Source organism: Carassius gibelio, chromosome B9, assembly GCF_023724105.1.
Source record: "Carassius gibelio isolate Cgi1373 ecotype wild population from Czech Republic chromosome B9, carGib1.2-hapl.c, whole genome shotgun sequence".
NCBI lineage: Eukaryota > Metazoa > Chordata > Actinopteri > Cypriniformes > Cyprinidae > Carassius > Carassius gibelio.
Window position 1 is genome coordinate 4,322,689 of NC_068404.1, and position 17,562 is coordinate 4,340,250.

Here is a 17,562-nt window from a genome sequence, read left to right on the forward strand (position 1 = left end):
GCTGCTTGTGTCCTTTTACCACTGTTCAGTAGGAAGCATAGCTTTTTGGTGTGGTATGCTGGCTGAACTTTTGCTGAGAAAAAAAAAAAAAAAAAGCTTTGTAGAGTCATCAACTCTGCAGAGAAAATCACTGGTGCACATCTACCTTCACTTGCTGACATCTACATAGGGTGACCATATGCGCCGTTCATACGGAACACGTCCCAGCCAGGATTTTAATATTGCCTAAAATATCCAGGTTTCGGCTATTTGCACTGTGCAGGTTGATCGTTGTGTTACATTCATGAGAGCTATAAAGAGTAGAGCAGATGGCTCCTTATGCTTTCGAATCGTTTTCACGTGTGTTTGTTGGTTTGACTTGAAGCATTGTGGCGCACTTTGTTTTTTTGGGATTTGGGTGCAGCGGCGGTTCAAGTCAATTGAATGAACGAACAAACAAGTGTGCATATTTGCATCGCTTTGATCGTTCCCTCTAGATCTCACCTTCTCACACACAGCCCCACGATTGGTTGATTATGTACAATACCTGCATGTTATTGGTCAAACTGCTCTGGATGTTTTAGGCATTATTAAAATCCTGGCTGGGACGTGTTCCCTTCGGAACAGTTTTTACCTGCTTGCCATCTTAAAACTGAACTAAGAACTATACACTTATCACTCATACAGCTATCGGTGTAGTTGTGCAGCACATTGTTCTCATATTTCTATATTTATTCCTTAATTATCTTGTATTTATTAATATTTCATTCACTATTGTAAATATTTTCTACATTTACACTATACCTATTTTTCACATTTGGTATATATATATATATATATATATATATATATATATATATATATATATATATATATATATATATATTTACATTTGCACTGTCTACCTGTATACATTTTTGCTGTTTACTTTTTCTGTATCATTGTTCATATTTTGTTTAATGTACATTTTTGTATGCGTGTACTTTCAAATGTGAGAGAAATAAATATTTGTTGAACAGCTGTAAAATGAAAAAAATATATATATTCTATTCTGTTCTATTGTATGCTACTAGTCACAAGAACAATCTGGGAAAAATGTCTGCAGCAAAACATAATTTATTGAAAAAGTGCTAACTATGTAATTCAATGGAGAGGCTATCATTTCAGAAGAACATCAGTTCCACTATTGCAGCAGACATCCCTTAAAATGTATTTAGTGAAGAAGGCAGGAAAAGAACATGGAATGGCGATAATGCATCTACTGATAAGAAAAAGGAAAGCTGCCTTTAACCAAAAATGTGATGACTTAAATATAACTTAAATAAGGTTTTGTGGCTATGGGCCGTTCACACGCTTTGGAGCATGTGTAGCAAATGGGTCAATGAAAGCCACCATGTCTACAAACATGGCGCACTCATGGCCGTAGCCAGCTATGAGGTCACCTCTGTACATTTTTCATGTTCAAAAATAAAATGTGTTCTCTGATTGACTCATATGCTGCTAAACTCCTCATTTGAATGTCTGCATGTATAATTCAGAATGTTTAGTGTCCATGGTTAGTTCAAGTGAGAGCTCGAGACGCAGCTTTCATGTAAGCGTTTTTGACTAGTTTTTCCACTTAATTTGACACGTGGATTAGGGTCAGTGATAACTTTATTTTATCTAATTTCCAAAATATTTTAAATAATTTTGGTTTATTTCTATTTATTTATAGGTTTCTGTTCATTTTAATAGCAACATCTGGCAACATAGCACCGCCGACATTAGTCTGCCTGTAATAAAAAAAGGCAGCGGATATTTACACTAAGTGCAAATATCTATAGATTCTATATATAATATGTTAAAATAGCAGGATTTTCTGCTATTTATACTACTTACTGCAAATAGTGGCAATTATCTGCACCTCAGTATTGTAGTACATTGGAGGAGTATGCAATAATAACTTATTGAGTCTAATTTAATGGATGTCACCTTATTGGGACAATAAAGCCCATAACATAATCATAACATGGTAATCCACCACACAAATATAGTATTAACAAACTTTGATGCAATAAATAGGATATATAATTAAGTTGTATTTATAGGGGTTATTATAGCACAATTCTATAATAAGGGGTTTATTATAGAAACCCCCTGGACCTCACTAATTTTCAAAGTCTGGCTACGGCCATGGCTGCACTAAAAGTCATACTTGATGTCTGACCATCTCACTAAAGAAGTCCTTTCAGCTACCACATTCAGACTGAGAATAAATGAAATTGAAGTACAATTGTTAGACAGGCAAAACAAGTCACTGTATGCACTGCAGCTTGACAAATTGACCAATGGACATACTGGTTTATGAGCAATATATTTCAAGCCAAAGTGCATGGGTGCTTTTAATGTCAGCTACAGCAGTAAAACTGGAGCAGAGATTTTCAAGTCCCTGAATTACTACATATCAGGCATATTTGATCCTTTTACATTGGGATATGCAGACAGAGCAGCATCTACGAATGCATGGCTGTCTGGTTTAACTTCTTGAGTCAAAGGAGCCGCACCTGAATTTGAATCTATATAACAGGCTACAGGTAGGTGTAAAATCTCCAGAACTTCACCCTGTGTTGAATTAAGTTGTTATAATCACATCAATAGTTATGAGAATCATATAGTTGTGCTGATTTCATGTAAATTTAATGTAATAGTTAACATGATCACACCTCAAACACTGCATTGACATCCAGCTGGTCCACATATATATTTTCACCTGTCTGTGAAATATAAAAGGTTGGAGACCCCTGCTCTGAGAAGAATCTGGTTAAAAGGCTTTGGATGATCAGATACATAACTTTTTTTATTTTTCTTTTTTTTTCTTGTTTTTCTTTTCTTTCCTTTTTTTGCTTTAGACATCAGGATTTGGCCCAGACATTTGCATATACACAAAACGCAAACTATTCTTTTTACATTCAGAAATGATAGGGTTTACAGGAAATCCTCCTTCAGTTAGACAGTACAATCGAAAATGATGAGAGCTGTGGTAAACAGTAGAAAAATAGTTCCAGGAAACCACAATCTGCACATTGAAAAATCAAGCTTAGCTACTTCAGACCACATTACACTGTCTGACATCAAAACATGGTCTTAAAATGTTGGTCCTGTTTGTTGGTCTGTGTGTGTATAGACATTTCAACTTATATTTTTAACACTGTGTAATTTTAAGTAACACCAAGCAAAACATTAATGGCACAAAGCATAACAAGTGCAACTCCAAGCATTTGACACTTACAGGATCAGTTGAGGTAGCAGTATACAGTATCAGTACTCTATCACCATCTATTGGTTAAGAAACAAAATACACTCTCTTTCGTTAATTCTCCTAATGCTTAGAAAGCACAAGATAACATTTCCCTCTTAAGCTCCTGGAATCTTTGGCATCTCAACTGAGCATCTGAAATGTCACAACAACACTGACAGAGATAAGAGGGGCACCAGGCCACTGGCTTACTCTTTAATGTCCTTGACCACAGTTACCTGAGGTACAGTCTTCTTGACACGTAGTGCTGTCAGCCGAGCAGCTGGACTGGCGTACCAGCACTCCCGCATGATCTTACCCATAACCCTCAGTGCCTGAATTAAACACAAGCGTTCAGCACAAAAGTGATTCTATACTTTTATCTACTTAAATCTTGAAGCAGAAACAATGTTTAATCTATGTGAAAACATTTATCTCTTATCTTGTTTCATTGTGTTTACTTGGATAGAGATGTATAATTATGTGTTTTTATGTTTAGATTAGTTATTGTGGATTCTGTAGATTAGTTAATAAGATTGTTGCAGTGTTCCCAAAGTACCTTCAACAGACTGATATTGCTACAGGTTCCAACACTGTACATAGTAGGAAAAGTTATTTTCTGTGTCCAGGAAAATCATATTTCTTAAAAGTTGATATTTGTTGAACAAAAATAAACAAAATAAGAACTAGTGCTTGGAATAACATGAGGGTGAGTAACTAATGAGAGAATTTCGTTTTTAGGGTGAACGAACTCTTTAAACACAAATAACCAAGAAGTAGTATTATGATGAGGAGCATTTTATTTTATTATGTTAATTTAAGATGTTTTCAAAAGAAAATAATGTAGTTGTATAGTATAAACCTTCAAAGCATTATTAGATTAGCAACATTATTATTAACTTCAATAGATTCCTCATATAAATGACATATTATCAAATGTCACCTGAATGGTAGGTTTATCACACAAACCTCACAGCTCTGCCACTGGTTGGGAATGTTGGGTCGTAGTTTCTGTTCACACACCACCTTCCTCATATCATCCACTGATGGGTCTGATTGCACCTGGTCATAATAAGGCAACTGGAAATCTTCATAAATCCCTGCAGAGCACAAGGCATTCATAAGAGTTTATAAAAATAAAATAAAAAGCAGCTTGCAGCCAGACTGCTGTGAGGTTATTTTAATGATCATCTCATTATGAATTTGAATTCATTATACCCGTATTTGAGTATCGCGATTAAAAAATATATAATAATATAAACTCACAGTAAATACAGTTCAGTGAGTCTCACGCAGATGCAACACTGTTTCGTTTTGTGTGGAAAAAAATGACTGGAGGCAGACTGCTGGGGGAATTTAAATGAAATAATATATGATTCCATTATTTGTGTGAATGCATAATAGCAAACCGATTGTCTTCAGAAAAGTTTTGTTTGCATTTGCATTCCATCTTCCCCCCTTTGTAATGCGTAATAAAGCAAGCACAGCGCAGCTTTGTTTACAGAGGTTACAGTGACAGCTCCAGACAAGCTCTGTTCTGCAGTTCGTAAGCTTCCTCTGCTGTCAAACCATGGATTTGCAAATTCATTCAGTCTGACATATTTGTGTATGCAATGCAAAATCAGACCAGAATTTTGTTGTTGATCTTAACTGATTGATGGAAAATAACCTGCTTTGTTATCAGAAGTGTTGAGACTTTTAGAATGCACATTAGCTTATGTAGAACTCTTTATGGACCAGTTAATTTAATTTATAATTCTGACTCATCAGAAAAACTATATTTAAAGGCTGATTTGTTATCATTTTAAAAATGGTCAAAACTTTATTTCAACATGTAGATAAAGTTATGATTGATTGATTGATTGATTGATTGATTGATTGATTGATTGATTAATTTTTGATGATGATTTTCACTGTTTATGTAAATAAAAAGTGCATTGTGCTGCTAATTCTATTTTTTGGCTTATATATATCAAGCACATTTTAACAACACTGACACTTGACACATTAAGAGATTTAAGTAGGCTACTGTATAACATTGGTAGCTCTCAGCTATAGCATTAATTTTTAAAAACTAGCTCCCGAATTAAATAAGGTTGAAAACCCCTGGTCTAAACAGTCACCATGTGTTATTGAACAATTGAACAAGGTGTTGTATTCAAATGTGTCTTTAAGACTTCTGTGTAAATACTGTTTCGACTGCCTTTTCAAATGTGAGTAGTAGAATTAGTAGTAGCACACAGGATATGGGTTTACTCTCAGGTCTATAAAATACTGTAGTTTAAAACAATGACACCACCTTGTCTTTCAACTATCTCAGACGAAACTTCTCATAATGTCTGTTGACCTTTACCATATATATTATTTATTTTTATATTATTGCTAAGGAAATACTTCCTATTACCTCTAATTGACCCAAGGAGGCAATGTTTCTGAACACTGAACAGGCATCATCTATCTATCTGTCATTTGCTTCACATATAAAACACACATACACACACACACACAGGCCATTTTAGTATATAAGGAACCATTATTTACTCAAAACATGCATGGATAAAAACATAATTTAAATCAGTCCACTGCTAGTGTATACTTATTTGTATATGAACAATCTTTAACACAGGAAGGCACCTTGGACAGAACATCTGCGAGCAAGTTCCCAGAACACCAGCCCAAGTGAATAGATATCAGCACGCTTAAATGACTCGAAACTGCTCGTGTTTATGGAATCATCCAGGATCTCTGGAGCCATATACCTGTAGAAACAAACACACTCACATTAGAGTAATGTACCCACACCACATGAACACATTAACCCCCATCAAGATGACTTCATACACCTGAAAGCAAACAATGAAGAGTTCACAGAGAGGAACAGAGAACAAACACACACAGACACACATAAATGCAAAGATACATGCTCTTTACCACTCAAGAATCTTAATTACACAAATCCAAAGCCTAAAACATACAGACAATGATAGTAAATAGAACAATTTTATTAGTCATATTATAGCACCTGTCTGCACATGCAACCAATGCTTTTATCTTGTATGTTTTTACTGAGAGACCGCTGACTCAAATACAGTGACTGGCTCTTACACTGAATTTTTTTATGATTTAATACTTAAAGTAACAATGTATGTAAGAAAAATAATGTCTAACCTCTTGGTGCCCACTCTGTGGTTAATGGGGATGTCAACAGTGTTGGTGTTGGAGTCGTGTTTGACAGCCAAACCAAGATCAGCAATCACAGCAGTTCCATTCTTCTTTACCAGAATGTTCTTTGACTTTATGTCTCTGTGGGCAATGGCAGGCTTTCCTGTCACAAGAGCAATAAGCCAATTTAATAACAGTGCACATCATATACCTGACCAAGCATTTTCAAGGTAGTCCTTAGTGTTTAATTATATTTTAAAAAGTGACAATTTTATTACAGGTTATTCCACGTTATTAATTTATTTTGATTAATTAGGTATGACTGGCTCATGTACTCAGGACTTACATTTACGTTTACATTTAGTCATTTAGCAGATGCTTTTATCCAAAGCGACTTACAAATGAGGACAATGGAAGCAATCAGAAAAAAAAAGAAAAAAAAGAACAATGATATATAAGTGCTATAATAAGTCTCAGTTAGCTTAAACGCAGTACAAGTAGCAATTAAGGGCTTTTAAAGAAAAAAGAAAAAGAAAAAGAAAACAGATAGAATAGAATAGAATAGAATAGAATAGAATAGAATAGAATAGAATAGAATAGAATAGAATAGAATAGAAAAAGAATAGAGCAAGCTATATATATATTGTATAATAAATTAAAATAAAATAGAACAAAATAATAAAAAGGTAGTTATTTTTTTTTTTTAAGAATATCATTAAAATAGTGAGTGCTAAAGTTAGAGGGTCAAATAAAAATGGAAGAGATGTGTTTTAAGACGATTCTTGAAGATGGCTAATGACTCGGATTGAGTTGGGCGGGTCATTCCACCAGGAAGGAACATTTAATTTCAAAGTCTGTAAAAGTGACTTTGTGCTTCTTTGGATGGCACAATGAAGCGATGTTCACTTGCAGAACGCATGCATGCGTAACATACAAACGTTCCCCTTCAGGAACTAGAGCTGTGTCGAAACGCTATTGGAGTGAGTATGCCCACACCACCAGACTTACAGGTCCCTGCCTAGTATGGAGGAACACAGCTAGGGCGAGAGAACAGAGGTACAGCCCTGTACCAACTAGGCAGTTAACTTGATCAAAATGTGAAAAGCTTTTATTTCAAGGTGCACAGTTTCCTCATAGAGGGAGCTCTGTATTGGAGGATGGTCTCAACAACCTTGGTTGAGAGACCAGAAGCTATGAGCTGTGCCCCCTTCAGGTGCCACACCCATAGCTTCCACAGCTCTGTGCAGGGGTGAACATTGGTGGGAAAGGAGGTCCCTCCTGATGGGAATCTCCCATGGAGAGCCATCAAGAAGGGACCCCAGCCAGAATGGGGCGGCCACTAGCAGTAGATCTGTTGTGCCAGCCTGTAATGGGGGTGTGAATGCAGACCTCACTGGTGGTTGATGTAAGAGACCACCACAGTGTTGTGGGTGTAGACCAACACATGGCAATCTCTTAGGTCTCTGAGAAAGTGTTTCAATGCCAGAAACGTGGCCAGCATCTCCTGTCAGTTGATTTGCCACGTGGAGTTGACGGCTCCACACATCATGGGCTGAGCGGCCTCCCAACTGCTCCCAAACTGGTGACGGTCCCCTAGTGTTTATGCAGAGGCAAGGAGCTCCCAGCAGACCAAGAGGCCCAGAGACAAGAATGTCTCGGTTACATATTTAACACTCGTTCCCTGAAGGAAAAAAATAGAGACGTTACGTCAGAAAGAGATTGATAAATGACGAATGGGATCTCGCCCGAGAGCCCAATCACCTTCGAGTGGTTACAAAACAAGCCAATGAATTTGCATCACGAGCTCCACCCCGCAGAGCATGTATGTAAGAGCATGTATATTAATATGTATATATAGCAAGTTTTGCTGAGGAGCCGAGCCCAAAGACCCGGCCATTCAATGGAACAGTAATATGGCAATGGGACGTAACGTCTCCGTTCCCTCCTTCAGGAAACGAGTGTTACATACGTAACCAAGATGTTACCTTTCAGTCGGTCACGTTCTACATTACGTCAGAAAGAGACTGACGAATGGGGTCCCTTACAAAACGCCACATGACTGTCTGCCAGTGATCCGTGTAAGTGATAGCACCCTGTCATGAAGCCAGCACGAGTGAGGGCCTATAGCTGATACAAAATCAATGGGTAGCATATTCCAGCTGGACTTATGCTAGCAGGCTTCCTGCTCGATTGAAGACTTTCAAAGGCAGGTATTAAGCAAAAGGTGTAGATACACTTAAACTCTGAGGTTACCAGCTCGCAGGGTGGAAGTTTCAACTACAGAGCTGGCAAGATGCTTGCCAAGGGAAAGACACATAATACAAAGATCTAGGGTCATGGCAGATCTTGAGCCTGATAAGACAGTACAATAGTATCCACTACCCATTGGGATACTGCTTGGAGACAGCCTTTACCTTCTGCTGGCCTCCTTAACAAACAAAGAGCTGGTCTGAGTTCTGTCAACGTAAGTGCAGAGTGCACGTACTGGACAGAGCAGTGCCTGGACTGGGTCTGCCTCCTCCAGGGGCAGCGCTTGCAAGTTCACCACCTGATCCATAAAAGGAGTGGTGTGAACTTTGGGCACGTACCCAGAACGGGGTCTCAAGATAACATGAGAGTTGGCCGGCCCGAATTCCAGGCACACTTCGTCAACTGAAAATCCCCAACCCTCTTCACCAAAGCCAAAGCCATCAGGAGCGCAGTTTTCAATTATATAAATTTTAGCTCTACTGAGAGAAAGGGTTCGAAGGGAGCCCTCTGTACTGTTGATATAACTACTGTGAGGTCCCAAGTGGGAACTTGCTAAGGGCGAGGCGGATTGAGCCTCCTGGCCCCTCTCAGGAACCTGATGATCAGATCATGCTTCCCAAAACACTTACCTTAAACAGGGTCATGGTGAGCCGAAATGGCAGCCACATACACCTTCAGGGTGGAAGGAGACAGCCTTCGTTCCAACCCTTCCTGAAGAAAGGAAAGCACTGACCTGATCGGGCATTTCCAGGGGTTCTCATAACGCGAAGAAGACCAAGTGACAAAGAGGTTCCACTTCAAATCATAGGCGTGTCTGGTGGACACGACTCTAGCTGAAGTGATGGTAGCTACCACCTGAGGTGGCAAGGTACCTAAACATTCCGTGACCTGTCCAGAACCCACACATGTAGGTTCCAAAGATCGGGACGTGGGTACCAGAGGGTGCCCCGCCTCTGAGAAAGAAGGTCTTTCCTCAGAGGAATTAGCCAGGGATGGGATGTCACGAGGGGTACAAGTTCGGGGGAACCAGGTACGGCTGGGCCAAAAAGGCACAACCATGAGGACCTGCTCCTCATCCTCCCTGATCTTGCATAAAGTCTGTGCAAGAAGGCTCACTGGGGAAACGCATACTTGTGCAAGCCCAGCGGCCAGCTGTGTGCCAGGGCGTCCGAGCTACTAATATAATATAATATAACTAACTAACTACTAATATAATATTTCAACCTTTATTAATTTTCAACGAATGTGTTTGAAGTTTTTACAGTATAAAATAATAAATAGGCAAAGAAAATTATTTTACTATGGTAAATATGAGTTTATGATAGCGTTTAATTAATTAAACCACAGTAGCCATAAATTTACAGTAGTCTGAGACGTCATGAAATGTTCTTTAGCATCACAAACCATAAAATGTAGTCAGGGTTCTGCTATGGTTTAGCATGGTTTCCAGAGATCTGGAGCTGATTCGGGGTGGCTCGTCTTTTGCGCGCTCAAGTTCGTTATTTCCAATGAATGCGCGCAATAAGCGAACTCATAATGGAAGCGAAGCGGTCGCGACGCACTCGTTTTTTCCAGCCGCGTTCGCACCGCTTCGAGTTAAAAACATCTAAAGTTTTCATAATGCCGCAAGCGCAAGAATATCAGACCTGAAACAGGAAGTTGGTCACCAGATCACATGATAACCAGTTAAACGTAACACCGGAGAGCGCCAAGATGTTTTCCTCTGAGGTGCTCGCGCATCGCAGTTGTGCTGCCGTGGTACACCATATCGGTTTTGCAAAGGGAACAAAGGGCCTTTTTATTTGTCCTCTTTTTAAAGTATTCCCATACTTTTGATAACAGTGGTCTCTGTTTTTGTGATAGAATTCAACTTTCTCCATTCCCAGTAGGCCACTATGTGAGATGTAAACAAACAGTGTGACGCGTCGACGCATTTCACGCATCTCACGAGAGATGTAAACAAATAGTGTGACGCATCGACGCATTTCACGCATGTCGACGTATTTTTGATGGCAACATGGCAACTGAGTCTATTTCCATACCGAGAAAAGAGATCCTCTGCACAGGGGAGTTTTCTCTTTTCCCAGTTGACCCGAAGACCCAGCCAGGCGAGGTGTCTGAGCACCAGATCCCTGTGCTCACACAACCGCGCGAGAGTGAGCTAGAATCAGCCTGTCATCAAGGTAGTTGAAGATACAGACACCTTGATCCCTGAGAGGAGCCAGGGCTCCCTCTGCGACTTTCGTAAAGACACGGGGAGACAGGGCGAACTGAATCGCAGAGCCAAGACTGATCAAGAACATAAGTCATCCACAAACGCAGTCTCAGCGAGCTGAAAGCTCAGACACGTGACACAGAGATTAGGCCGTCACAAGGAGCGATATATCGACCACACCCAGAAACACACATAGGCGAAATGACATCTTTAAAAAGACACAAATTCAACCGATTTACTATTTTAGTGAGAGAGAAAAAGCTCTTTCAGTGGTGCTGAAGCACTCAGAAGAATTCGGGAGCTGCTGCAGGAAACCCAGACGAACCGCTGAATCACTCCAACACACCAACACCAGCTTACTCGCTTGTAAATACCCTGTGAAAGCAGCAAGTGATGTGCTCTGCTCCGAAGTGAAAGCTTGAGTGCGAGTTGCTCGCGCTGCTCCTTATATACCCAACTCTGGTGTAATCAGAACTGCTAGCTTGGTGCCCTGAGGCAGTGGACCGGCAGGGGACAGCCCAGCTAGCTGCTCTAGAGATCTCTGAAGAGGTAACGAGCCTTTCAGTACCACTGCATTTCCAGGTGGAAACTGAGAAAAGTGCTCGCCGGAGACCTCTTTTGCCTAAAGCACCATGGGTGGTAGGGTTAGCAGATCCTTAGGGCACTGAAGAGAGATGCCATCTAAAGTCATGAGCCATGACTCCTTGGCTGAGGAATCTTAGACAGAAGAACAGTCCGCAGATAGATCCGGCTTCACCTTAGAAGACCCTGGTCTCCCACTATGGGGAGCTGGTAGATGGAAGGGACTGCTCCCACCCAGCAACCCCAAAAGCTAGAGAGTGGTTAGAGAGGAACCGCTGAGAAGGGTCTTACCCATGAACTCAACACCTCAATGTGGAGACTGGGGAAGAAGGCCAGGCTCCGACAGGCGAAGCGTTGAGCCCTCTCCCTGGGGGAAATAAATGGCGGAGTGGGCTTCCGATCTCAGAGATCGGGCACTAGATCTGGTGGGTGAGGAAGAAGAAAGGGACTTGCCATGACTCCATTCCCTCCACCAGATCCATTAGCGATCCCCATGAGTGCAGCTGCCACTCTGCCTTGGCAGTAGAGGTGCCGGCACCATGAGGAATACTGGTGAAGGCTCCCTCCTTAAAAGAGAGCCTTCCAGGGGAGCAAAGCAAATGCAGCGGCTATTGCTCACAATACGGGCAGCCAGCTCCCTTGAAATACAAGCAGACAACACAGACTATGTGTATTCCCACCAGTAATGTAGCGCCGGCAGGGAGGAACACACAGCCTATAAGACACAGAAATGGAGAGAACTGACACATCCACAGAGCGCTTGCTGAATGACAGAAAGCTGCTGCTGTATCCACCGCACGTGCTTTTAAGCTTCCTGGTCTTTATGTCACTGAAGACCAAAAATTTGTTATTTTAATATTACTTATTTATTTGTGAAGTTTTAGTGCATGATGAAGTTTACTGCATGAGTTAAAGTCTGCATGAACATGTAGGATTATATGACAGATACAGGGAGAGGAACTAATTTTGACCATACCAGAATGTCTACTTGAACGTGTATGTAATATGTTCCACTGATGCATAGGGTGGTTTCTTCTTTCCACCAATGTATGTATGTATAAATATACCAACTGATGTTAGCATGAAGTATACATTCTATTTTAAACAAACCAACATGTTTCTGTACCTTGTAAGGAACTTGGTCAGTGGTATATAAGCCATGGTCACTGTTAAAGCCTTAGAGAAACTGAGAGACTGAGAAACTGAGAGACTGAGAAACTGAGAAACTGAGAAACTGAGAAACTGAGAGACTTAGAAACGGAGAAATGGAGAAATGAACATACAGCTGGCAAAGATAACAAGTTTCTCTCCTATGCCTGATATATATGTCAATAAAGATTTTTGACAAGGCAACTGGTATTCGGCCCTGTGATTGAATTATAAGGGGACAAGACTGATTTTAGATCAACAGTCACCCCACCTGTGATGTCTTGCCCATCCATTAGACTGATTACACACATGATTCAGAGTGTGGTTACGCTGAAGGCGTTCCCATAGCATTTCAACACAGCTCGATTTCCTGAAGGGAACTGGCAAAGTCACTTGCAATCACCACTTGCACTCTACGCCACCTATGACATAACTTGCAATCAACAGAAATCATGCATGTTGCCAATGGAGACAAGATGCTGTGGTGCTTAAATGATTAAAACTAATTTAGTAGTACAACGTACGTGGTCCTGCAAGTCATCAATAGAAGAAAAAGATGTTGTGGCCACAAAACAGCAAAATATAGTAAGTCAGTAAGTAATTTTAATTTATAAAGCACATTTAAACACAGCGCAAAACTGACCAAAGAATGTCTGTGAAAGAATGACAATGAATAGCTAAAAAGACAATAAAAATATAAACACATAGATTGAATAATCATAATTATATAAAACATTAATAAAAATAAGCCTTCAATATTACGTCACACAACACAGAAATACAGAAAACAAACAGAGGTACCAGGTTAGGGAACAAGGAAAGCCAAGGAATAAAAATGAGTTTTTAACCTGGATTTGAATGTAGCTATGGAGGGGGCAGATCTAATATCCTGGGGGAGCTGGTTCCACAAACGTGGGGCAGCAACTTCAAAGGCTCTGTCACCTCTCTGTTTAAGCCCTGAGCAGGAGCCACAAGCAGGAGCCCTTTGTTTGAGGATCTCAGTGACCTTTGAACCGAGTATGGTTGTACAAGGTCGGTGATATAGGTCGGGGCGAGCCCATTAAGTGCCTTAAAAACAAACAATAAAACTTTAAACTGAATCCTAAAAGGAACTGGAAGCCAATGCAAAGATGCCAAAATGGGGGTGATGTGCTCACGCCTCCTAGTGCCAGTTAAAGGACACGCTGCTGCATTTTGTACTAACTGCAGACGTCTAAGTGATGATTGTGGGAGGCCCAAGTAGAGGGAATTGCAATAATCCAGCCGTGATGTAATAAAGGCATGGATAACTGTCTCAAGATCGTTAAAAGATAGGAATGACTTCAGGCGGGAAATTATTCTGAGCTGGTAAAAACTATTTTTAACAACAGAACTAATCTGTTTGTCAAGGCAGAGTTCTGAGTCAAGAATGACACCCAAATTTCTAGCATAGGGTTTGATAAATGGAGTGAAGTTAACTAAATGTTGTACCACAGTGCATCTTGCCTTGGGAGAACCAAAAACAATCACCTCTGTCTTGTCACTGTTTAACTGGAGAAAGTTATTAACCATCCAAGTTTTAATGTCTTGGAGACAGTCCAGAAGAGATTGTATGGAATCCCTAGATTTTAGAGGCAAGTACAACTGTGAATCATCTGCATAGAGATGAAAAGAGATGTTATGTTTCCTTATGATGTCACCCAGTGGGAGCATATACAGGCTAAAAAGCATGGGACCCAAGAAGGATCCCTGAGGGACCCCATATAAAACAGAAGCAGAGGATGAGGAGAACTTGCCAATAGATACTGAGAAAGTCCTATCATTGAGATAGGAACGGAACCAAAGTAATGCAGTCTCCCTAATGCCCACCTGCTGATCAAGGCGAGTAAGGAGGATGTTGTGATCGATAGTGTCGAAGGCGGCAATAAGATCCAATAATATCAGGATGACACTATCACCTGAATCTAGTGTAAGGAGAAGATCATTGGTTACTTTGAGCAGAGCGGTTTCAGTACTATGAAATGATCTAAAACCTCACTGAAAAGGTTCTAGTATATTGTGAGTGGTCAAAAAAGGGAGCAGCTGTGACAGAACGGCTTTTTCCAAAATCTTTGAGATAAAAGGAAGCTTGGAAATGGGACGGTAGTTATTTAGGAGTTTAACATCGAGATCATGTTTTTTGAGCAGGGGCTGGACAACCGCATGCTTAAAACATGTAGGGACAGTGCCGGATGTAAGACATAGATTTAAGATGACCAGAATGGAGGGACCGACTACATCAAAAACATCCTTTATAATAGAAGAGGGGATAGAATCAAAAGATGAAGTAGTAGGTTTCATATGTGATACTAAATTCCTCAATTCAATGAGAGAGATGGGCTGAAATTGGTTAAAAGTAGCCAGAACCCCTGAGCAACCAGGTGGAGTAGCAGATGAGGTGGGAGTAAACACTGATCTAGAGTTCTCAATATGAACGCAATGCGCTAAGTTTTCCTCCCATAGAAAAAAAACAGAAACGCTTAATATGGCTTTAATGTATTAAAATGCTATTAAAATATCAATATACAACTCAATATACAGTTTATTAATATAATTTTGTGTATTGCAGTCATATTCTGATGTTCTCATGCAGTACAGATTTCCAGGTCTTTTTCTTGCAGGACCCTGTAAGTTATAGTACTAAATTAGTTTTCCTAATTTAAGCATCACAGCGTCTTGTCACCATTGACAATAAGCAGGATTTGTGTCTATTGCAAGTGACATCGCAAGTAGCAGAGTGCGCAAGTGGCGATTGGAAGTGACTTCTTAATTTAGTGTCTTTTTTTCTTATTTTCACCACCTGGCTATTGCTATAAAATGCTGGGAGATTCAATCAAAAAGTAATCAATAAATATAACAAAATAAAAAATGAAAACGACTGCAAGTCATTTCACTAGTGGAAGTGCAACTGTCTAAAATGCAAGTCTGGAAGTGCCAATCCAAGTCTGTAGCCAGACCCTTCGCAGATCTCTGCCTACATCTCTAACAATTATTTAAGCATGGGCTTCAAAGACTACCAGTTTGTGTTGAACTACAACCCAGATAACGAGTTCTGGTCTTACATATTAATTACATTTATTCCATGATCAGTATTGCACTTAAGATGTAACTACATTTATTTCATTTATTACACTGTGTTGACAAAAGAAGATGGATTTCCACGACTAAGTGTTTTCTCCCACTAAAGGTGTTTCTCCCGCAGCGAAATAAAAACAAAAACAAAACAAAACAAAAATCAAACTGATGTTTCATTGCATAGTCCCATATTACTCCTGCGTTCGATCAGTACCTTGAGTGCCAATAATCTCCATGTGCAGGTGGGCAATGCCACTGGCAATGGACAGTGCCAGAACTATCATCCCCTCCACTGATACTGTGTATCTGTTCAGGTAATCAAAAAGAGACCCGTGCTCATGATACTCAGACACCAGCCACAGCTGTGTCCATGAGCCATTATCTGAAGAAAGAGGAAAAAAAGAGAGATTACAATGCAGGACATTCAAACAAGATGAAAAAGAACATACCAGATTTTTTGAAATCCAAAAAACATGGCATGTTCTTAGAAATGTACTCTTTAAATTCATGCTGGTTTCATAAGTAATATAATCAACTTGAAATTTCATTTTGATTTGATTTAATAACTTTAATTAAATAAAATATTTCCTCACACCAGTACGTGACTCTATATGCAATAATAATTTACCTCATAATTTGTAATCATTATTATTTCACAAGTGTATTTCATATATACATTTGCAGTCAAAATGATTCAATATCATAAAACATTTTGATTAGAGCAACTGAGAAAAAACCTGCAATGTACTGTAAAAGATTTGCAAGATGACCTGATAGAAGGAGGGAAATACCATTTTATTGCAGAGAATAAGAATAACCCTTATGGCCTTCGTGTTAGGGCATCTTCCCGAATACTACTCTTGAGCGAAAGAATATAAAAGGTTAGATAATAAGTAGTTCTGGAAGATTAAAATATGGAGTGATGTGACCTAACTGGAACTTTTTGGACCCATTGTATCTGCAGTATATCTGGTGGCATTTCCTGATTTTGTTGAATTAGATGTGTTTCTAAGTCAACATATTTTTTTGACCTTGGAACATCATTTTAATTTTATTATCATTGTAATCCCAAAATTTAGTGTTGACCATATCCCTACACCTCCAACTAATATCAATCATGAGTAATACCTAAAATCAGAGAAAATTATATATGAATGACTGATGTACAAGCATCAAACTCTGATTGTAAGCCAAACTTCACAAAAACTATAAACTGGTTCTTCAAATCTGATTGGTTAATCACAATTTTGTTCCAGGTTCAACAAACTGTAGATCAGGTCGCACTTCATAAAATCTGGTTATACATAACTGGTGCAAGAAAAGCAATGCTTATATAAGCAGGAAAACACCATACACATGGCCAAATATGGAGGTGTGCCTGTATTGTTGTCAGGGTGTTTTGCTTTTGGAAGTTAAGTTGTTGACTGTATTAAGGACATCATAGATTATGTTAAGTATCATGCCAATTTGGCAAAGATGCCTTTGGTGCATAGACTAAAGCTTGATCATCAATGGACTTTTTCTGCAGGAGAGCCTTCCCAAAGTAAACATTGAAATCTACCTATGATTGGTTCAGGGATTTATCATATAATTTTCTTAAGAAGCCTGATCCGTCTTCATATTTAAATTGTATTGAACATATTTGTTGGAATTTAAAGAAAGTAGTGGTAATGTGTAAACCAAAGATCATCAGTGATATGAAAGCTTTTTCAAGTGAGGAATCACCCATGTTTGTAGTAGAGAGGTGACATAAGCTTCTAAGCACTTGTAAGAAGCATAAATTGAATCGTTATGAAAATTAAAAGATTTGACTTTTGGGGGGTTGAATAATTTTGTACATGAATGTTTAAAGACAATT

General features: G+C 39.4%; 1 protein-coding gene across 2 annotated transcripts in view; it reads right to left on the bottom strand.

Moving 5' to 3' along the window:
- Positions 1–861: 861 nt before the first annotated feature.
- LOC127964633 (TGF-beta receptor type-1) overlaps positions 862–17,562 on the bottom strand; it is a 62,106-nt gene continuing 45,405 nt past the window's right edge. For both annotated transcript variants that reach the window (XM_052564899.1, XM_052564898.1), the window contains 5 exons: positions 15,919–16,086; positions 6,422–6,578; positions 5,888–6,012; positions 4,223–4,353; positions 862–3,588 (listed from right to left, as the gene is read on the bottom strand). In XM_052564899.1, coding sequence (XP_052420859.1) covers positions 3,463–3,588; positions 4,223–4,353; positions 5,888–6,012; positions 6,422–6,578; positions 15,919–16,086 — 707 coding nt within the window. In that variant the 3' untranslated portion in view covers positions 862–3,462. The remainder of the gene's footprint in view (positions 3,589–4,222; positions 4,354–5,887; positions 6,013–6,421; positions 6,579–15,918; positions 16,087–17,562) is intronic.